At 39.1% G+C, this 19,575-nt stretch overlaps 2 protein-coding genes and 1 pseudogene across 2 annotated transcripts; all 3 read right to left on the bottom strand.

The window, feature by feature from the left end:
* Positions 1 to 85: 85 nt before the first annotated feature.
* LOC126795718 (uncharacterized) lies at positions 86 to 2,674 on the bottom strand. Its single transcript, XM_050522491.1, has 12 exons — positions 2,645 to 2,674; positions 2,384 to 2,455; positions 2,161 to 2,300; positions 1,990 to 2,053; positions 1,655 to 1,888; positions 1,427 to 1,551; positions 1,131 to 1,325; positions 961 to 1,051; positions 708 to 861; positions 487 to 594; positions 300 to 399; positions 86 to 218 (listed from the first exon to the last, which is right to left on the bottom strand). The coding sequence occupies exons 1-12, from the start codon at positions 2,672 to 2,674 to the stop codon at positions 86 to 88; spliced, it is 1,446 nt and encodes a 481-aa protein (XP_050378448.1).
* A 4,127-nt stretch (positions 2,675 to 6,801) lies between these two features.
* LOC126794426 (uncharacterized) lies at positions 6,802 to 8,264 on the bottom strand (annotated as a pseudogene).
* Positions 8,265 to 15,136: 6,872 nt separating this feature from the next.
* LOC126795717 (uncharacterized) lies at positions 15,137 to 16,423 on the bottom strand. The gene is made up of 2 exons (XM_050522490.1): positions 15,487 to 16,423; positions 15,137 to 15,390 (listed from the first exon to the last, which is right to left on the bottom strand). Exons 1-2 carry the CDS (start codon positions 16,421 to 16,423, stop codon positions 15,137 to 15,139), a joined length of 1,191 nt encoding a protein of 396 aa, XP_050378447.1.
* Positions 16,424 to 19,575: the final 3,152 nt, after the last annotated feature.

Genomic DNA, 19,575 nt, shown 5'->3' with positions numbered 1-19,575 from the left:
TATCCTTCATGGTCTCTAACACAGGTTCATGTTGACGCTCTTGCAGCTATGTATCTTCTAAACCTATGTAAATATATTGGATATTCTATTCTGCACTACTTTTGGGTACGTCTTCTTGTTCGCTTTCATTAGTTGCATTATCAAGCTTCTGTTCTTCCTTGCTTCCAGAACTTGAAGGAAGTGTTTGAGACAAAGTCTCAGTCATCTGGTTTCTTTTCCTGAAAAAGTATGCAAACAATTATCGCAACTTTTCCAGGAAATCTTAGCAGAACACATAGATAACAACTAAATGTGCATACCTTACAGAAGAGCAGAACTTTTCAACGGCTTCTTTCTGTTCTGCTCCATACAGGAACCAATTTCCATCAGAAGATATAAATGCATCCAAAGTTCCCACATCTGCACCATATAAAACTTTTAGTATCCATGCTCACAAGACTAAAACTTAACATTACAAGCATCATATTGACAAAGGTCAAAACAAACCTTGAAGCAGCATATAATTTTCATCGTCATAGCCTTTCAATTTCCAGAAGACTTGACCATCTGCATCAAACAGATAAGGTTCTGTTCGTACATAATCATGTTGTATCACTGTGAAGAAGAATTATCAGAGTGACAATCAAACATTCATGATTAGATACCAGAAACACATTTCATTATACTTAACAAAAGGACAAGCTGAAGATGCTAGAAGGGGTGCATACAATTTGATTGCAAGGCTTTGGCTTCAAGAAACTCTTCATGAGCTTGAGCTACTTCACTCTTTAGTCGCGAAACTGTAGTTACGTGATCTGAAGTTGAAGCAGCATTGTCTTTTGCAGCAATGGTCGTGGCCTTGGCCACCTCAGTTTTCAACTCCTACTTGAGACTTATCTCCTGTGTCCAATAATGAGTTAAAATCAAAAACTACACGTACACTGAGAAATATTTTGTTTTGGTTAATTAAATTGATATTACCTTAGCCTTTGCAGCAGAAACTTTTTGTTTTGCTTCACTCTTTCTTTGAGTGAATATTTCTCCTTTCCTTTTGATGAACTTGCTCAGATCACTGGAGGAGACATTGCAATGTTATCAGCACATGCTTTAACAGAAAACATATAGAGTTATGACTAATATGCTTATCCTACTTAGTGTCAAGAGCCTCATCACAAAGGAAATTTAGGACTCTCAGCTTCTGGGAGAAGTCCAAAGAGTTGTACCCCTCAACTCCTTTACTAAAGAAATCTGGGGGCAGTTCCTTCAGAAGGAGTTGAGACTCAGAGAAGTAGCAGCTCAGATACTCGAACCAGGAGTTTTCGTTCAAATCGTTCAAAGGCCTGCGTCTATAAACATATTATGTAAATAAGTCTGACCATAAAGCTGCTAAGACATGATTGAGTATAGTAAGTTTTGTAGAATTTTAGTTACTAGATCGAAGTCTTACTCGGGTTGGATTTCCACCTCCTGTACAGATAAGAGTGTGGCCTGGAATTGGAATATGGAGGAGTATTTTTGAAGCATTAGATCTCTGAGAAGAGATTCAGCTTGTGCTTTGCTGACTCCAAAAACCTAAAGTAAACCACAAAAGATAAAACACATAAAGTTAATCAATTAGCACAACAAATGAAATATATGCAACATTCAAAACAGAAGAGAAATAGAAAATTATCACCTCTTCAAAGGCCACACAGAACTCTATGAACTGTAGGGCATGTCCTACATCCTGAGGATGTAGTTCAATGCCTGCAACAGTTGTTAAAGGAACCCCTAAAGGCAGAGGAAGTTCAGGGACAACTACTTCCCCCTTCGCCTTCACTGTGCGGGGTTCCTTGGGAGCCTTGGCCTCCCGCTTTCCCTTTGCCGCCACATCTTCCTCTGCCTTTGGCTCAGACCCTTCCGCAGGCTTCTATGTCACAATTCACAGTTAGCATGCACACAAAAAATTTAAAACGAGATGAATAATAACAATATGCTGCAACTCCAAGTTAAACATATGTATTGCCAAACCTCCTCTGAAGGCTTTGCTAAGTTAGGCACAATTCGACCAAGAGGTTCTAAACCCATTTGCTTCCTGTGAAATTAACATATCTGTCTAATCAGCAAATCTAAAAATCGGCATAATCAGAATGATTACATGTATAGAAGACTGAACAACTCAACAACACATTTAAGTCATACCTGCATTGGCTGCAGTTGCAGATCCCTGAGCATTTCGGACACTTCCAATCATCTAAAGCAGCCGCCTCTTCCGTCACACCCCCAAGCTCAGGCTTTTCATATCTATTATCAGCATGAAATATCAATGACACCATTTCTATCTATACAAATTTTATCATTAATTTTGATAAATTGAGAAAATGAGTCTCTAAAATTCTGACCTCTTGAGGCAACGGTCACAGACCTTGACTTGGCATTCTCGTTCCCTCATGACGTTGCGGCATAAGAACACACGTCTAGTGGTCTTTTGGCGGCACTGAAAAAATTCAACCCAATAAGTCAGTCGAAAAATCAATCAAACGACCAAAATACAAACAAGAAATTCTCTACACTTCAACCCTTCGAACACATGTTTGTTCCATATATCATATAATTGAACCAGAAAGAAAACAACTAAAACCGAGAGAATTTTCTCATCAATCCGAAACCCTTGTGGAAATATCACCTGGTGACAGAACACTCCTACTCCGGCCATTTTTCACAGAAAAACAAAATATAGAATGCAAAATCACTAAAGAACTCTAAAACTCCTCTCTCTCTGGTTCAGAAACTTCTCCTTCTCTCAGAATCAGAGACTTCGTTTTCTCAGATTCAGAGTCCACAAAGAAACAGTAGAACTCTCACTCTCATGCAGACACAAACAGAGAACTACACTGAAAACGAGATTGCTGACCTGATGCACTGTGTTGCGGTTTCAGAGCCGTTTTATAAGGAAGGTTTGGATCCTTCCTAAGCCCCCTTTCAGTCTCAGACTTGACGAATAGCCTCCATGCGCCGCACCTTTCTGACAAGTCTGAATTGTTCCTACCTAAGTCGTCCCTGATTGGCCAAACTTCGAAGGCTGTGGTGGAGATGAAATTCGTGAGTTGTTTCATTTCAACTCTCACACTCTTGTTTCAGTTACATACAGAAACAGAGAGAACACGAGGTTGGTCACTGCTCCTAGTTTCAGTTACGTAAATTTCACAGACGAAAACAGAGAGACTGACGCCATGGATATAACTCTTATACCATAACTGGTATTATACGCATAGACTCTTTTGGGATACGTTGATGCATGTAGGTAGTTTTTTCTGGAAATGTTCAAAGACTCAGTTTTTGAGATGAAGTCTATTCTCGTGAAATCTTATATTTTCTATTAATAAAGACGTAAGAAAAGTAGGATGGTTAAAATTTTAAAATACCGTACTTCTGGTTTATTAAATTTCAGATTTAGCTAAATAAAATTTTGAGGGATATAATTGTAATAATTTTAAATAAAAGGCAAAATAAAATAAACAAGAAAAGATAACAATTACTAACTGATATGAAAATACGAATAAAAATAAACATAAATGCGTAAGCGCGGCCTTTTTTCCTGGGCAACGCCCGGTCATGAAAGCTAGTTCAAATAATCTGTAATTAAGATGACGTTCTATTGAGAATAAGCTCCAGATGAAGGAATAACGTATTTTCAAAGTTCTCATTGTTTTAATCTTTTGATTATTTCATCATAATAATACAATGAGGAATTGAGGGTAATTTAGGGATGCGAAGTCTACACACATCTAAAAAAATAAAATTAGTACCGGGTGTTTTTTTCCCCTATTGGCTGGGGATGCTTGAGTCCCCCCACCTAACACATGAGATCCGCCCCTGGCGTACCCCAATGCGTTTTCTTAAGAGCATTAAGTCTTAAAACTTGAGGCGCATAAGGCGTAAGTCTTATGTTATAAAACATTAGTAGTTAAAAATACAAATATATAATTATACACGTACAAAAATGACAAATATACATAAGAACTTACCAATTTATTGCATTTAGATATAATGAAATTCATAATCCAAACATTTTAGATAGTTTTCATTCAATTAAACACATTATATAAATAAATATAAAAAGATACTTCAAAAGATTATTTTCTAAAATGTAGTAAAATGCGTGAAAAACGTAACATAAGGCGTAAGTTTTTTAAACCTCAGGCGAGTTTTTTAAAACATTGAGACAATCTCCTCGACGCAGGAGCCAAACACTTCACAATGAATTTCTTCACTTCGGGATCCCTCATTTTACTCAGCGCAGCCGGCATTATAGCAAGGGTAACCTTCTCATACACATGAGCCTGATTGCGACACTCCACAGTCCTTAAGGGTACTCACCAGTCACCATCTCCAACAAGCACATCCAAAAGCATAGACATCCACCTTCTCATTATACACCTTTTCGTACATCTCCCGCACGATAAACTCGGGCGTGTCAACCACTCCATACCTGTAACTACCCTGCTGCATCGCCAAAACAAAACCCGAAATCACCAATCTTCACTTTTGCATTGTAACCATTAATAAACACATTGTCACACTTGATATCCCTGTGAGCGATCGGCGGGTCATGGTAATGCAGGTAGCATAGCCCTTTAAGAATCTACCTCGCCCACCTCTTGACGGCTTCAACTTCGACTTTAGTGTGCTTCTTTCGATACCGCTTCAAGCTCCCGTATGTGAACAGCTCCGTGATCATATTCACAGTCCGCTTCTTCTTGCATAAATCATCACTACAACAACCCACCAGCTAAAATGCTTGATGACGTTCTCGTGTTTTAGAGACTTAATCAGATCAATCTCTGAATACAATCGCTGAAGCTCTGCTTCGGTATTAGTCCTGACTTTGCTTCAGGCAACTTCCATCCCATTAAGCTCATCAAAACCCTTGTACACAGTCTTGAAGGCTCCCTTGCCCAACTTGTCGTCGCACCGGAAGTACTTGCTGGTCGGATCTTGCTCTATAAACACGTCATCGGATTTGGTTCGATCCATTATCAAACTATCAATCTTTTCTTTTCTTTATAACTTTCTCTTCGAGAAAACAAAAACAGTGGTTGGAAATCTTTGAAAATATGGCGATCGGAAAACGATGGTGGTGTTAAAAAAAAGGCTTCGCAGGCGACAGAGTACCAATAGAAGATAGACGAACTTATCGAAGGCATATCTGCATAACTTAGGATCGGCGAACTTGAAAATTGGATGGCGAAATCGGCGAAGACTGGAGTTGATTAGGGTTTCCTCAATAGTCAGAGAGTTTTAGAGTAGAAACCAAGGACTAAAATATCTATAATTTCCTCGATATTTCTGCGAAAGTTTCCATTTTTCGGCATATAGATATATCCGTTACATACCAAACATTTTTCGATGAAAATTTTCAAAATTTTCCGATATTTTCATAATATTGCCACGTGTCAAACCAACTTCAAATAAAATAAAAAATCACTGGTTAGGAGAATTGAACCATGATCCATCATTTTGCAAGCACAAAGTTATAGTGAACTCTACTACACCAGCGTATTGTTATATATAGCTCTTTTTATTATATATTATATTTCATGTCTCAACATTAACTTAAAACTGAAATAAAACCGAATTAGTTGTTGAGAGGATCGAACCTCTATGGTCTAGGAGGAAGCAATGATGGACCTTATCCTTATGGGGGAAATTCAACATGTCTTATCCACCATATTTATTCTCTAATGAGATGCAATCAAGTGAAAAACATATGGACACAATTTGATGTACAATCTTCACAAAGCTATGGTTATGGTCAAAGTCGAAAAATACTTGATTATAACGGAAACTATAAGTACCTTAACCCATAGTCAATCACTCACGATCCCTGTGGTTAGCATATAAGTAATTATATGCAAAATTATAAAGATGAGGTATAATTTAATGACTATTCTTCATAATATACTCAATGTTTTACTCAAAGACATAATTAAAATAGTGAAAATTTTGTACTTCATAGATCCTTTATGTGGTTATAAATTCCTCATGTAATTTCATGTTTAATGTATCATATGTAAATAAGACGTGATGACCTAGCCTCTCTTTGGGTATATATATATTTAAAATAATTTTTAATAATATTCGATGATTATTTCACCTCTAATTACTATAACTCACTATAAACTAATAGTTATATAATAAATTCTTATGACATATAATAGATAATTATCAAATAAACATTTCTCAGAGTTTCATTCAAAATTTCCATCAATTTATTTAATTATTTTTTAAAATTGAAATTTCAAATTTTCAGATCATCGATATTTTCGTTCTCGCTGAAATTTTAATTCTTAATAGAAACCCTAGAAATCGGAAGGCGAAGGAAATTTGAGAGGAAATAGAAATAAGTGGATTAAGATGTGTATTTATAGGTTTGGGCCAGATTCGTATCCGAGTGCCAGTTGTGTTCCATTTCTTTAATCTCAGTAAATTAAGGAGCAGAACAACCTATATAGAAAGGGTGCTGCTAAATCTACTCAACAAAGTTCTTAGTAGACCCAACAGACTTATTACACCCACGCAATTATTAACTACACTCGTGACTTTTCAACAATACCTTTCTCTATATCATACATTCACACCTCACATCAAACCTATGTTGCACGGATACAGACACGTGTGTCCGTATTCGACACGATACGATACGCGGACACGTCAAAATCTCAAGTGTCCGACTTGGACACGTAGTGGACACGTTAATTAAATTTTATATTAATAATATAGTTTTTAAAATTAAAACTTAGTCAATTCACATTCAAACTAGACATAATTCTAGTTTTCCTGTCATCTAATTTGAATGTTGTTATCTGCAGATATTAAGTTTCTAAGTTCCAATAAATGTTCATCATTTGATATATGAAGTGAAAGACGAAGATTTGTCACCATATCTTCTTGTTCCCAGCTTAAAGGTCCTGATGCATGCAATGCCTCTATCGTGCACTGGTAGGCTTGCAGCTCTAACCTATGGATCTCAGCAGCCAATTCTTTCTTTGTGGGAAGGACACAGTTTTCTTCCTCATATCCCAAGTGACAAACAGATTCAGCATCACAAAACTGGTCTTTAAAATCTCCAGTAGAACCGAAGAAACATGATGAGGTGACTTATAGGGATCATTGCTACCGATGCTACAACTACCTACTGAGCACGTAATAGTATCAACATCATCTGACTTCAATTTAACAGCAAACAAACACCCAACATTACCATTTGATTTCTTCTTTTCTAGATCAACCTCAGACAATACAGTTGTTATGTTGTTAAGAGTAGCACGTAGTTCTTTTCCACCCAACATCTGACTTGGCAAAGCAACATCTTCCTGTTCAGCTAATCTAGATAAGTTGCTAGCAATGACTCTTTGACACCTTCCATCTCTCTCAACTGCTCGAAACTTCTCAGTTGCTCCACCATAAGCTTCATCTTGGGAATACAAGTTTGAAGATCCTCTTTTCAGATTATAAGAGGTTGCAATGTAGAATCTCTTGAAAGTGACTTTCTGAGCTTTTAGAGTTGAAATTTCACCATGCTTTTCATTCTCATATTGACTTGAACCCTGAGTGCCAGAAAGTGAAGAAGGAATTAACACATGAAAATAACACAGACAACAACCTGTGAACTGTATTTCAAAGATTATTACAGACTAAATTCAATTATGAAATTAAAAAATTCAAAATTGATACTCCTAAAGATAAAATTCGACTAAAGAATACATATCGTATGAAGCATGATATCGCAATTAAATCCTCAAACTTCAAGAATTTTGCTCATAAAACTCTAATATGTAAGATGAAGAAACTGAAAAGCAAAACAGATTCAGATAATATTACCTTCCCAACCACAACCCATTTGTCATCTTGCCAGAACTGTCTGACTCGAACTTCCAGTTTCCCGACCTTGTATTTCAGGCATGATCCAACTATCTTGACCAAAAAGTACCTATTCCCTAAAACCTCAGAAATGGTTGCCATTTTCCATGTGAAATTGTCGAGAACCTCAACAATATCACCAGGCACCAAATTCTCGGAAACTTCCAACGGAGGAAAACAAATGCGGTTGTGAAGGCTGGATGACCTAATGTTTATGTTTTTTCAGTTTTCTGTTAAATCTCAATTATACCCCTGCGTGTCCTTGTTATTTTCGTGTCCAGTCCAGACACACACGTGTCCAACTCGGACACTCACGTGTCCACCGCGTGTCCAAAATCAGACACGCGTGTCCGAGCGTATTTGCGCGTGTCCGCGTGTCCAATACGCGTGTCCGTGTCTGACACGCAATACGCGACCATTTTCGCGTATCCGTGCAACATAGCATCAAACCCAGCAAAAGCATACCCGTTTCTTCGTCAATTATCACATTCATGCATCCACCACTCTAAAGATATCTCTCACCTTTTGGTTTAAGTTTCTGTCAATTGTCCTTGGAGTTATTCGTAAGTATAAGCTTAACTAATAGGTGTTCAAATGAAAACATTGCTAACCATAAGTTTTGGAGTCATTTTGATGGATCTGAGTTGAAGCCATTAGTTAGCTTATTCATATTTATTTGGAATGAGTCAGGTTTCCTAAGAATTGTCTATAAGTAAATTTTATTTGTTGTAAGGATCTAACAAGCATTAACAAACAACCCATTAAGGTCATCCAATCTTTGCAACTAAGCTTATAGAGGATTACTTATATTGAACTATTGAAGACTATATACGTGATAAAGATTCTTCATTCGGCGGTTACATTCAAGGTCTGGGAACTCAAAACCAATATTAGTAACAACTTTAGACAATCAAACCCATATGAATTTTGTTCTTCGACTTAAAGCTGCATGTGATTATGATTGTAATAAGATTGATTCCAATTCATGGTGATTCCATATCCGTACATGAGGGTGTGGAGTTAGGAGTTAAAACTGTTTCAACATTAAAAACAGTTGGGTACAAGAGTGTCAAACTTATTGGTTCTTTAATCTTTGGTAATTATCTTGATAACAATGTCATTTCGTATGAGGATGAAATAATATTTTTATTTAGTTAAGTATATTAAGAAATTTGCTGGGTATATTTAGCAATACTCTTTATAATTAGTAGCACAAAATCGAATTCAGCAAGTATCTTTGATAATCAATGATATTTCTTATATGAACTTTGGCAGTTGGAGGAAATCAGACCAAAAATGCATCACCACAACTCTTCAGAAATTTCGACCAAAAAAAAAACTCTTTAGAAATGTTATCGGATTCTCTGTTTTGCCTATGGTTTTTAACGTGACCGCATTTTGACGAATTGTGACCATCGACAGCTCTATATCTCCACCCACCAGGGTTGTGTGGAGCAACTCCATAAGTTACACAAAAATTGTACTACGATTAATTGGGAAACAAATCTCAAAACCCAGGTTTAACAACTTCTATACTACAGATTTCATTATTTACTACCAATAAAATATTCTACACGAAGAAAATTATAAATAACGACTAGCTTACATCAGCTATTTCTAACAACTAGCGTACAACCCTTTATTTCTCATGGCTAATTTACAATGTTAGCGTGATTCAAGGAAGAAATCACGGTGCCCGTAATTTCCTCCGTGATTTGTTGGGGGGGGGGGTAATCTGATTATATATAGACAACATTATGTGTAATATATCATCAATCAATATACATTTCATCTTGGTATCAGATCAAGAAAAATCGGCTCTGTTTTTCTAGGGTTTCTTTTTTCCGGCAAACGTTTTGGAAGTCTCTGCCTACTGCTCCTTTCTTTCCTGCCGGCCGCCTTCTCCCGTCCAGTGGCCGCCTTCATCTCACCCCTGGCACCACTCTCTACCGCTCTCTCCTCAAATCCACTCACCGACGTCGGCGAAACAGTCGCCGACTCCAACCCCTCCAGCTCCTTGGTGGTGTCGTCCTCACTGCTCCGATCGAACGCAATCACTGAAGTAGGCGACACTGTCGACTTCAGCTCCTTCGAAAACGTCTTCATCAGCGAACCAGGTGCCATAACCGGCTGGACCACCGGCAACGACAGTTTATCACAAACATCCACCTGTCCGACCACCGCCGCCACTGGGATTCTGTCGACGTTGATCGGAACCGCCTTCGGGAGATCATAACTCACCGGAGGACCTTTATACTCTACGGCAACGAGTACTGGACCCCATCCTCCACCTCCGACGCACCCGTCGGCATTGTGGTTGCTCTCTTTGTCCAACTTTCCTGAAGCTTCAGGTAAGGAGCTCCAAATTCGACACGGACCGGATCTGACCCGGCCCAGCCCAGAGTCAACCCGACCCGGACCAGCTTCGACCCGACCTTACCCGACCCGGACCAGCTTTGGTAGTCTTGGTTGTCAGTGCAGGTTCACCGATAGTGTACGTGCACCCAAGACAAGTTCATATCCGTTATTTGGTGTTTCCACTGTATAATTCATGATTTGTCAATTGTTTTTCAATGGGTTCTGGCGACGGCATTAAGAGTTCTCAGATCAATGATATTCTGACATTTGAAGTATCTGTCAAGGGTTATGACAGTGGTTCTTTTGGGGGAACCAAACTCAATGTGACCAATTTCCATAAATAGAAGAGAATTATGGCGGCTCATATTCGAGGCATGCACAAAATGGGGCATGTAACCGGAGTCACTAAGGCTCCTAGTGCCGATAATATTGTTGCCTATACTAAGTGGGACGATGATGATGGTCTTGTAATGTCAGTCTTGTGGAAAGCTATGAATGAAGAGATAGTTGATATGGTGAAGGCATGTGACACTACGCAGGTAATATGGAAGACACTGGAAGGCTTATATACTAATGACTCTGATTTCATACAGGTTCATGAGTTAATGTGCACAGCTTTGACGATGCAACAGGATGGGTAACCGGTGGCGCAATATTTCACCAAACTAAAGAATATTTGAGCTGAGATTGATGTGAAATGTCCTTCCCTGATTAAGAATCAGGAGGATATTGTTTGGTACCAAAAAGAAAAGGAGCTTGAGCGAGTTCACCATTTCCTGAAAGGTCTTGATGCAAAGCATAACACTGCGAAAGAGGAATTGCTCAAAAAGACTGAACCCCTAGCCTAATTACAACTTTCACATATATCCGTAAGGATGAATCTCAACAGGAGAGTCTTCATCAAACACAAGTTGAAGTTTCCAGCCTTACTGTTCGTGCTAGCTCTCCAGCACCTCCCCTTCAGCAGGCAACTCCAGCTCCGCTTCATCAGCAAGGACCGCCACAGGCTTCGGGAATCAGCTCCGCCCTCATTGCTCTTATTTTCATGATACTAACCATGCTCGGGCAACCTAATGGAAGCTGTATCCATACCTTAGGCCTAAGCGGCCTAATTATCGTCCCAAGGCGAAAACAACTATTCTATTCGTCCAGGAACCAGATATCTATGGTCTGCTTGGACATGATCATTACACAGCAAGAGGAGCAATACCTACGGCATCCATAGCTGGTAGTGGTAAAATTGGTATGACTTTAAATATTTCTAACTTTGTTGGTTTTGATACATGGATTATTGATTCTGGTGTGTCTGATCATATAACTTATGACAAATCTTATTTTACCGTATTGTCTCCTTCACCCGTACCCTGTGTTACTAATGCTAATGGTGAGGTCTTTCCTGTATTAGGTAAAGGGTCAGTTCGTATTACTCCAACAATAGAGCTTCACAATGTGTTCTATGTACCTGCTTTATCTCATCATTTGATATATGGTCCCCAATTGAACCCTGACGCTAAGTGTTCTGTGACATTTTTTCCTATGTATGTGATATTTCAGGATCTTCTCACCGGGGAGTTAATTGGTCCGGGGTATCTGAGGGGCCGGTTGTTTCATCTAGATCAGACATATGCGGGGGATAAACCAGTGGTACAATCTCGGACCGCTTTAATCTCCACTTCTGACAAGGTAAGTGAAGTTTGGTTATGACATCGTCGCTTAGGGCATCCATCTTTTAGTGTTATGAAAACATCTATGCCAACTTTGTTTATTAGTGTGGATGCGTCACTTTTACGTTGTGAGACATGTGTTTTGGGCAAGAGTCATCGATCTACCTATTCTCATAGTAATTCTAATAAACGTATTATTCCTTTTGAATTAATTCATTTTGATGTTTAGGGACCCTCTAGAGAGTATACTGTGTCAGGAATGCAGTATTATGTGTCATTTATTGATGATCGCACCCGTCTTTCGTGGATTGTTCTCCTCAAAACTAAAGATGAGGTTTTTTCCGGCTTTTAAAGCCTTCTATTACTGTCCAAACACAATATAATGCCACAATTATAGTTCTTTTTCGTTTTGATAATGGGGGGGGGGGAATATGTGAATCATGTCTTTCAGGAGTTCTTTAACACACACAGAATTGTTCATCAAACAACGTGTCCTTACACACCTGAGCAAAATGGAGTTTTTGAAGGGAAAAATCGTCATTTACTTGATATGGCTCGGTGTATTCTTTTTAGTGCCCATATGCCTAAGTACCTTTGGGGTGATGCTGTCATAACTTCCGCCCACCTCATTAATCGTCTTCCCTCTGGTGTCCTTTAGGGAAAAGTTCCATATGAGGTGTTTGCATCTCATGACTCATTACCCTCTTTTCATAATCTTCCTGCTCGTGTTTTATGGTTGTGTTGCTTTTGTCCATCTTTTAAAACATCAGCGGTCTAAATTGGATGTCCGGACAGTTAAATGTGTGTTTGTTGGGTATGGAGGACATCAGAAAGGGTACCGGTGCTGTCATCCACATACCAAGAAGTACTATGTCACTATGGATGTTACTTTCTTTGAGGACATGAGCTATTTTGCCTCTTCCGATACTGCTATTCAGGGGGAGAATTCATATTTTGAAGAGTTGTATCATGGAGAGGGGGACACAAGTAAGCCAGTAGATATGGTGACATGTTCAATTGAGATTACCAATGTGTCAGCTACACAACCACCACCGGATGATTCTGGCAGTGTAGTCACTCCAGAGATTCAGGTACCAGAAGATGACAACACAACTGCCCCTCATGTCTCCCGTACTACTATTTCTACACCTGACCAATGCTCTCTTAGTACGGAAGATCACTCATCTGAGGTTAGTCATCCTATTGGGGCTAATACTAGTAAGGCTAATAGTAGACAATATGTCTTGCCAAATAGGTCTACTCGGGGTCAGCCAACAAAAAAGTATGAACTTACCCTTTAGGCTAAAACTAAGTATCCTGTGGCAAATTTTATGTCTACCAAAAGATTGTCTAAGTCATATGAATCATTTGTGAATCAAATATCTATTGTATCAGTACCTAACAAAGTGCATGATGCATTAGAGCATATGCAGCCGTGCATCACCATCATAGCAAAAAGCATAAATTTTGCTTGTTTGCTGCTCTATTCCAATGCAGCCGTGCAAAATGAAGAGGCAATAAATGAGTGGGACCCATGTCAAATGATCAAACCAGCAAGCAGGCAGGCAACTTTTGCTTGCCGGAGTGATTGGCAGCAAAGGCTGGGACCCGCGCACGTGGGCGCCCAGCGTTCTCTTTTTTTTTTTTGAATCTGGCGCGTGTTTTACACGGGCCTTTAAAAAAAATTAAAAAAAATATATAGCCGACAGCTGCAGAGCCGATGGCCAGTTACAGGCTGCCACGTGGCGCCAGAATGGTACAACGGCTCCCTGCGTAGCCAACGGTCAAATTTTTTTTTTTTTCAAATTACTCCGAAAATGTACAAATTACTCATTATTTTCCCTATAAATACCTCATCATATTCTTCACAATTTGTACCACTTCTCTTTTCATCTCCTCTCTTCCATCTTCCTTTCATCAAATGGGTTCTGGTTGGCTTCCATCCGAAGAGTTGCAATTATGTGTTTCTTGGGTACGACAATCCACTTGCATCATCACCGGCCGATATCAATGCAAGGATAATTTGTGGAAGAAAGTTTACGAAGATTACGCCAAAAATTGGTGTGGCAACCCCGAAGATCCTCATCAAGGTCCTCGCTCGAAATGTGCGCTTGAATCACATTTTCCGCGCTTGAAGAAAATGCTCAAGAAGTGGCATACAGCATTAAGCAAAGCAAGAAGCCGTGCGGCTAGCGGGACGAATTTGGTAGATGAGGTATGTCTAATCAATTTTTCATGTATATTTTTTTTGTTTAACATAGATTAAATTTTCCTATTAATAAATTTTTTTTCTTGTTTTGTTATTTTTTTTTCTTCATATTAAATTTTTGTTTACATTAAATTTTCCTATAAATCTAATATTCGTTTCTATTTTTAGGAAACTCAAGCTCAATCATTATATTTCAAAGATATGAAAAAAGAATTTAACAAGAAAGATTGTTATGAAGCAATGTTGAGTCATCCTCATTTTGTGACGGTTACAAGTAGTACTTCTTCTCCGTTTGAGCGAAATTTTCCATGTTCTCCCGAGCAACATGATACGGATGAGCATATTGACACGGATGAGCATATTGACTTGGATGGTGAGGACGAATTCACAACTCCGCCGTCGAACCAAGAGAGACCCCGTCCCTCAAGCCCCGTTAGACCTATGGGAATAAAAGCGGCCAAGGAAGCAAAGAAGAAGGGGAAAAAATGTATGACGGAGAAAGACGAGATGTCTTTAGCTATTTTTCATAATATGCAATGTAATCAAAAATCACTTATGGAGGCTAACATGCGAAGAGATGAGGAGACCCTTCGGTTAGCTAGGGAGGGCTTAGAACTTGAGAAACAAAAGGAAGCAAGGTTGGCCCGACGTGATGCTATGTTGGAGTTGGAAGAAGAAACGAAAATTATGGCAATGGATAGGAGTGTCATGAGCCCGACAAAATTGAGGTGGCACACAAAGAGGAAAGCGGATATCATGGGTAAAATGAATGAGAGTAGTAACACTAGTGATGCTTATTATGTTCATTTTGATGAAGAGTAATGTTGTGTTATTGCTATTTTTTTTCAATTCCAAGTTATTTGATGTAATTTCAAGTTATTTTTATATGAAATAAATTTCATGTTTCTCAATTTCAAGTTATTACATTGCACAATATCAAATACAATACCAAATAAAATTACAACGCCAAATAAAATTACAATACCAAATAAAATGATAATACCAAATTAAACTCCATAATCGATTATTGTTGGTTGGCTTCCAAAGTCCAATTGTGCTCCACTAAATCATTCTGAAGAAGGTTGTGGATATAAGCTGACTCGAGGTGGTCAATACGATCCCAAAATGCATGTTGGTTCCGTCCATCTCTTTCCACTGGTAAAAAAGGAATTCGAACCCCCTGAGGATCCACTGGCCCATCATAAACTCTTGCAGCCAATGGGTTTAGTAGATCTTCTTCTTCCGGCTTGACATATTCTTCTTCTACAAATTCATCCTCTACAATCATGTTATGCAATATGATACAAGCTATCATTATGTTTTTCAGTGTCGAACTCCTATGCAACCGAGCTCCATGTCAAATGATTGCCCAACGAGATTGCAGGATGCCAAAACACCTCTCTACATCTTTGCGGTATGCTTCTTGTTTCTTTGTAAATAGTTTTTGTGCTTGTGATTCAGGGTTTGGAATTGTTTTTACAAATGTGGAGTACCTTGGATATATTCCGTCGGCGAGATAATAAGCATTGCTATATCGTCTACCATTGGCGTAAAACATCACAGTCGGTGTGTTTCCGGCAATGAGCCCTTCAAACACAGGTGATTGATCAAGGACATTAATATCATTTTGAGCTCCTGGTACACCGAAGAAAGCATGCCATACCCATGTGTCATGCGAGGCCACCGCCTCTAGTATTATGGTGGGACGACCTTTCCGGCCGCTGTAAGCCCCATGCCATCCGGTTGGACAGTTCTTCCACTCCCAATGCATGCAGTCAATGCTTCCAATCATTCCTGGAAATCCTCGCTGATCAGCTCTAGCAAGAAGCCTTTTAAGGTCAGTCTCTGTTGGAGCACGGAGATACTCGCCACCAAAATGATGTATCACCTGTTGGCAAAACTTCTTCATGCACTCTAGTGTAGTTGATTCCCCCATCATGCATATCTCAGCACACTGATCAGCAGCTGCGCCGTACGCCAACATTCGGAGGGCACCTGTCATCTTTTGTTGGGGCAGCAACCCTAGTAGTCCAGTGGCATCTGCTCTTTGATGCCAATAAGGGTCGTGGTTGCAGAGCTTCGTCATGATGCGGTTGAACAAATGGGTGTGCATTCGGTACCTCCGACGAAATTCTTCTGCCCTAAAGATCGGACGCTCGATGAAGTAATCTGCCATGAGACTAATTCCCCCAGATACCCTATTTCTGGGGTGATTAGGAGAGCGGCCACGACGTGAACCGCGTCCTTGTGGTTCATCTGAATTATCAAGATGTGCCATCATCATCGTCGTGTTCATCACCATGGCATCCATCATCTCAGCATCTTCTTGACTGTGTTGTTGTCTCTACTTCAACAATTTGCGAAAGAAGCTCATTATAGTGATGGGGGAATGTGGCGAAGTAATTGAAGAATGTGTTTTTGAGGATTTAGAAATGAGTTGTGAAGATTGAGTGAGTATAGAATGGGTGATGCAGCTTATTTATGGTGAATTTCAGATCATAGAATTTGAAGATCATGTTACGTGTCGAATTGTCATTCGTCAAAAATCTTATCAGAAATCCTATCGGAAATCCAATGAAATTATTTGGCCGACAAACACACACGTGTCACCTTTTGGTTGGTCGGAAATCCTATCGAAAATCTATAAAATTATTTCGGTGATAAGGATATCAAATAAATGCCACTTGTCATCTAGCAATTGGTTGATTATCATATATGAAATCTCAAAAAATAAAATATTTAATCAATGAATAGTAATTGCTAATTTGACGGAGTTGCACCGCTGCATAAAAACTAGCTCAGAAAAGCAATTTACAGTGAATAGTAACTGATGGAGGCAATTAAATTGATGGTTTGATGGTCTGATGGTTAAACATGGGTGCATATGCTCTTAGGAGATCCAAAATGGAGGAAAACAATAGAGGAAGAGATGGAAGCATTACAAAAGAACAATACTTGTGAGCTTGTATCTCCACCACATGGCAAGAAAACTGTGGGATGTCGTTGGGTGTTTACAGTGAAGCATAATCCAGATGTGTCAGTGAGCCGGTATAAAGCATGTCTAGTAGCAAAATGGTTCACCCAAACATATGACATAGACTATGATGAGACATTTGCACCTGTTGCAAAGATAAACACTATTCGGGGTATTGCTCTCTTTTGCTGCTAGCTTAAACTGGCCACTCAGACAGTTTGATGTTAAGAATGCATTCCTTCATGGAGAACTTATAGAGGAAGTGTACATGGATCTTTCGCCTGGATATGTGGCCGCTTCTCCAAGTAACTTTGTATATAGATTGAGAAAGTCTTTGTATGGTCTTAAATAGTCACCTCGTGCTTGGTTTGGAAGATTCTCACAATTCATGAGGAAAATTGGCTACAGACAAAGTAATTCATACCATACATTATTTCTCAGACATCAACAATGGAATGTAACAACCCTAATTATATATGTTGATGATATGGTAGTTACTGTTGAGGTGGATAGATTACAGAAACAGCTAGCCACATAGTTTGAGATGAAGGACCTAGGTACACTCAAGTATTTCTTGGGCATTGAGGTAGCCCGGGGAAGTGATGGTATTTATCTGTGTCAGAGGAAGTACATCTTTGATCTACTAACAGAGACATGTATGTTGGATTGCACTCCCATTGATACTCCTATTGAGCATAACCATCGGTTAGCATAGTATCCAGATCAAGTGCCTACTGACAAACCTCGTTATCAAAAGCTAGTTTGACGCCTGATTAATTTATCACATACCAGACCAGATGTTGCGTATACAGTAAGTGTAGTGAGTCAGTTCATGCATAATCCTAGTGTAGACCACATGGATGTTGTTGTAAGGATTTTGAGGTACTTGAAGTCAGCTCCAGGGAGAGGAATAATGTTCTCTAATCACAATAATATCTTTGAGGTTTATGGCTTCACAGATGTAGACTGGGTTGGAAATATTACAGATCAGAGATCCACATCAGGGTACTTTACCTTTGTTAGGGGTAATCTTGTTACATGGAAGAGTAAGAAACAAAAAGTGGTAGCTCGATCTAGTGTTGAGGTAGAATACATAGGTATCACTCAAGGAGTGTGCGAATTGTTATGGCTTAGAAATTTGCTACAAGATTTGGGCATTAAACCTAAGTGTGCTATGCAGCTGTACTGTGACAACAATGCGGCTATTGATATTTCACATAATCCTGTGCAACATGATCGTACAAAATATGTGGAGGTTGATCATCACTTTATAAAAGAGAAGCTAGACACAGAGATCATTAGTTTTTCTTTTGTTTCTACAGAAGAGTAACTTGCTGATATGCTCACAAAAAGAGTGTCTAAAGAGACTTTTTATGACTCACTTAGCAAGTTGGTTATGGTTAATGTGTATGCGCCAACTTGAGAGGGAGTGTTAGCGTGATTCAAGGAGGAAATCACAGTGCCCGTAATTTCCTCCATGATGGGGGGTAAATATGATTATATATAGAAAACATTATGTGTAATATATCATCAATCAATATACATTTCATCTTACAACCGCTGGTCGACATCGACGTCCACTTCTTTATAAGGAAGAACAAACAGCCATCACTTTTTCTAATCTCATATCACATTTATGTTTCTTTAATTGTAAGCATTTTTGGCTTACTATACAAAATTAATGTTCGTGAACTTTTGTTTTGATTTTTAAGTACAAAATTATGTTTGGGCGGCCGGTAAAGATAATATTGTAAAAGTAGGTTGTTCGATCTGTGCGTGATCACAATCCAAGTAAACTGTTAGTTCAATTTCAACATTATATATATGAACCATGAGACTTTTTCATAGATATCACTTAGCTTAATATCTTGCTCCTTTGTAATGGCACTAGATAAAGGTACTCGCCCAAAATTGGAAGGCCAAACCTCTGCCGAGCTCTAACGCTCAAAAGCGCAAGAAGTATGGCCTCTCTTGGCGGACTTCTGCAACATAGACAAGTGGTTCCCCAACCTCCACACTTGTTATCAAGTCGATGGAGTTTCCGGCCAGCCCGGTGTGGTTCGGTACTGCGAGATGGGTAGAGACGAGACTATCCTCTGGGCGAAAGAGAAGCTACTCTCGAGTCGTATGTTGCAACAATGCAAGTAGTCCCCATGAACAACAACCATGGCTGCAAGCTAGAATGGTTGTATGTTTGTAATCCGATCATGGGCTCGAGTTTGGAAGATCTCCAATCCTTCGTTGAGTATTCTCTCCATGGGATAGCAAACAACATGAAGCTTGCTCGTGTCTAGTTCTGCGACAAGCATGGTTACATGATAAACCATGACTTCCATGCCATATCAACAAGCAACGTGTATATTTACTATATATTAGACACGCTATAGTCGCGGTACTGTTCTTAAGGACTTTGTCCTTTTCCTGGCCAGCTGTGGCTATTCCCATGGACCACGTATTTTTTGGGTTGAAAAGCAATTCATTAAAAAGCT

Source organism: Argentina anserina, chromosome 5 (genome assembly GCF_933775445.1).
Source record: "Argentina anserina chromosome 5, drPotAnse1.1, whole genome shotgun sequence".
NCBI classification, from domain to species: Eukaryota; Viridiplantae; Streptophyta; class Magnoliopsida; order Rosales; family Rosaceae; genus Argentina; species Argentina anserina.
The sequence above is the reverse complement of the archived record's forward strand: the minus strand, read 5'-3'. Positions and strand labels throughout refer to the sequence as shown.

Coding starts and splice junctions, on each gene's coding strand:
- LOC126795718 (XM_050522491.1), bottom strand. CDS start 2,674: ATGGCCGGAGTAGGAGTGTTCTGTCACCAG. Junction 2,054..2,160: donor TGCAACTGCAGCCAATGCAG/GTATGACTTAAA, acceptor TTAATTTCACAG/GAAGCAAATGGGTTTAGAAC. Junction 219..299: donor AAGTTCTGCTCTTCTGTAAG/GTATGCACATTT, acceptor ATACTTTTTCAG/GAAAAGAAACCAGATGACTG.
- LOC126795717 (XM_050522490.1), bottom strand. CDS start 16,423: ATGGATGCCATGGTGATGAACACGACGATGATGATGGCACATCTTGAT. Junction 15,391..15,486: donor TTTTGGCATCCTGCAATCTC/GTTGGGCAATCA, acceptor ACATGATTGTAG/AGGATGAATTTGTAGAAGAA.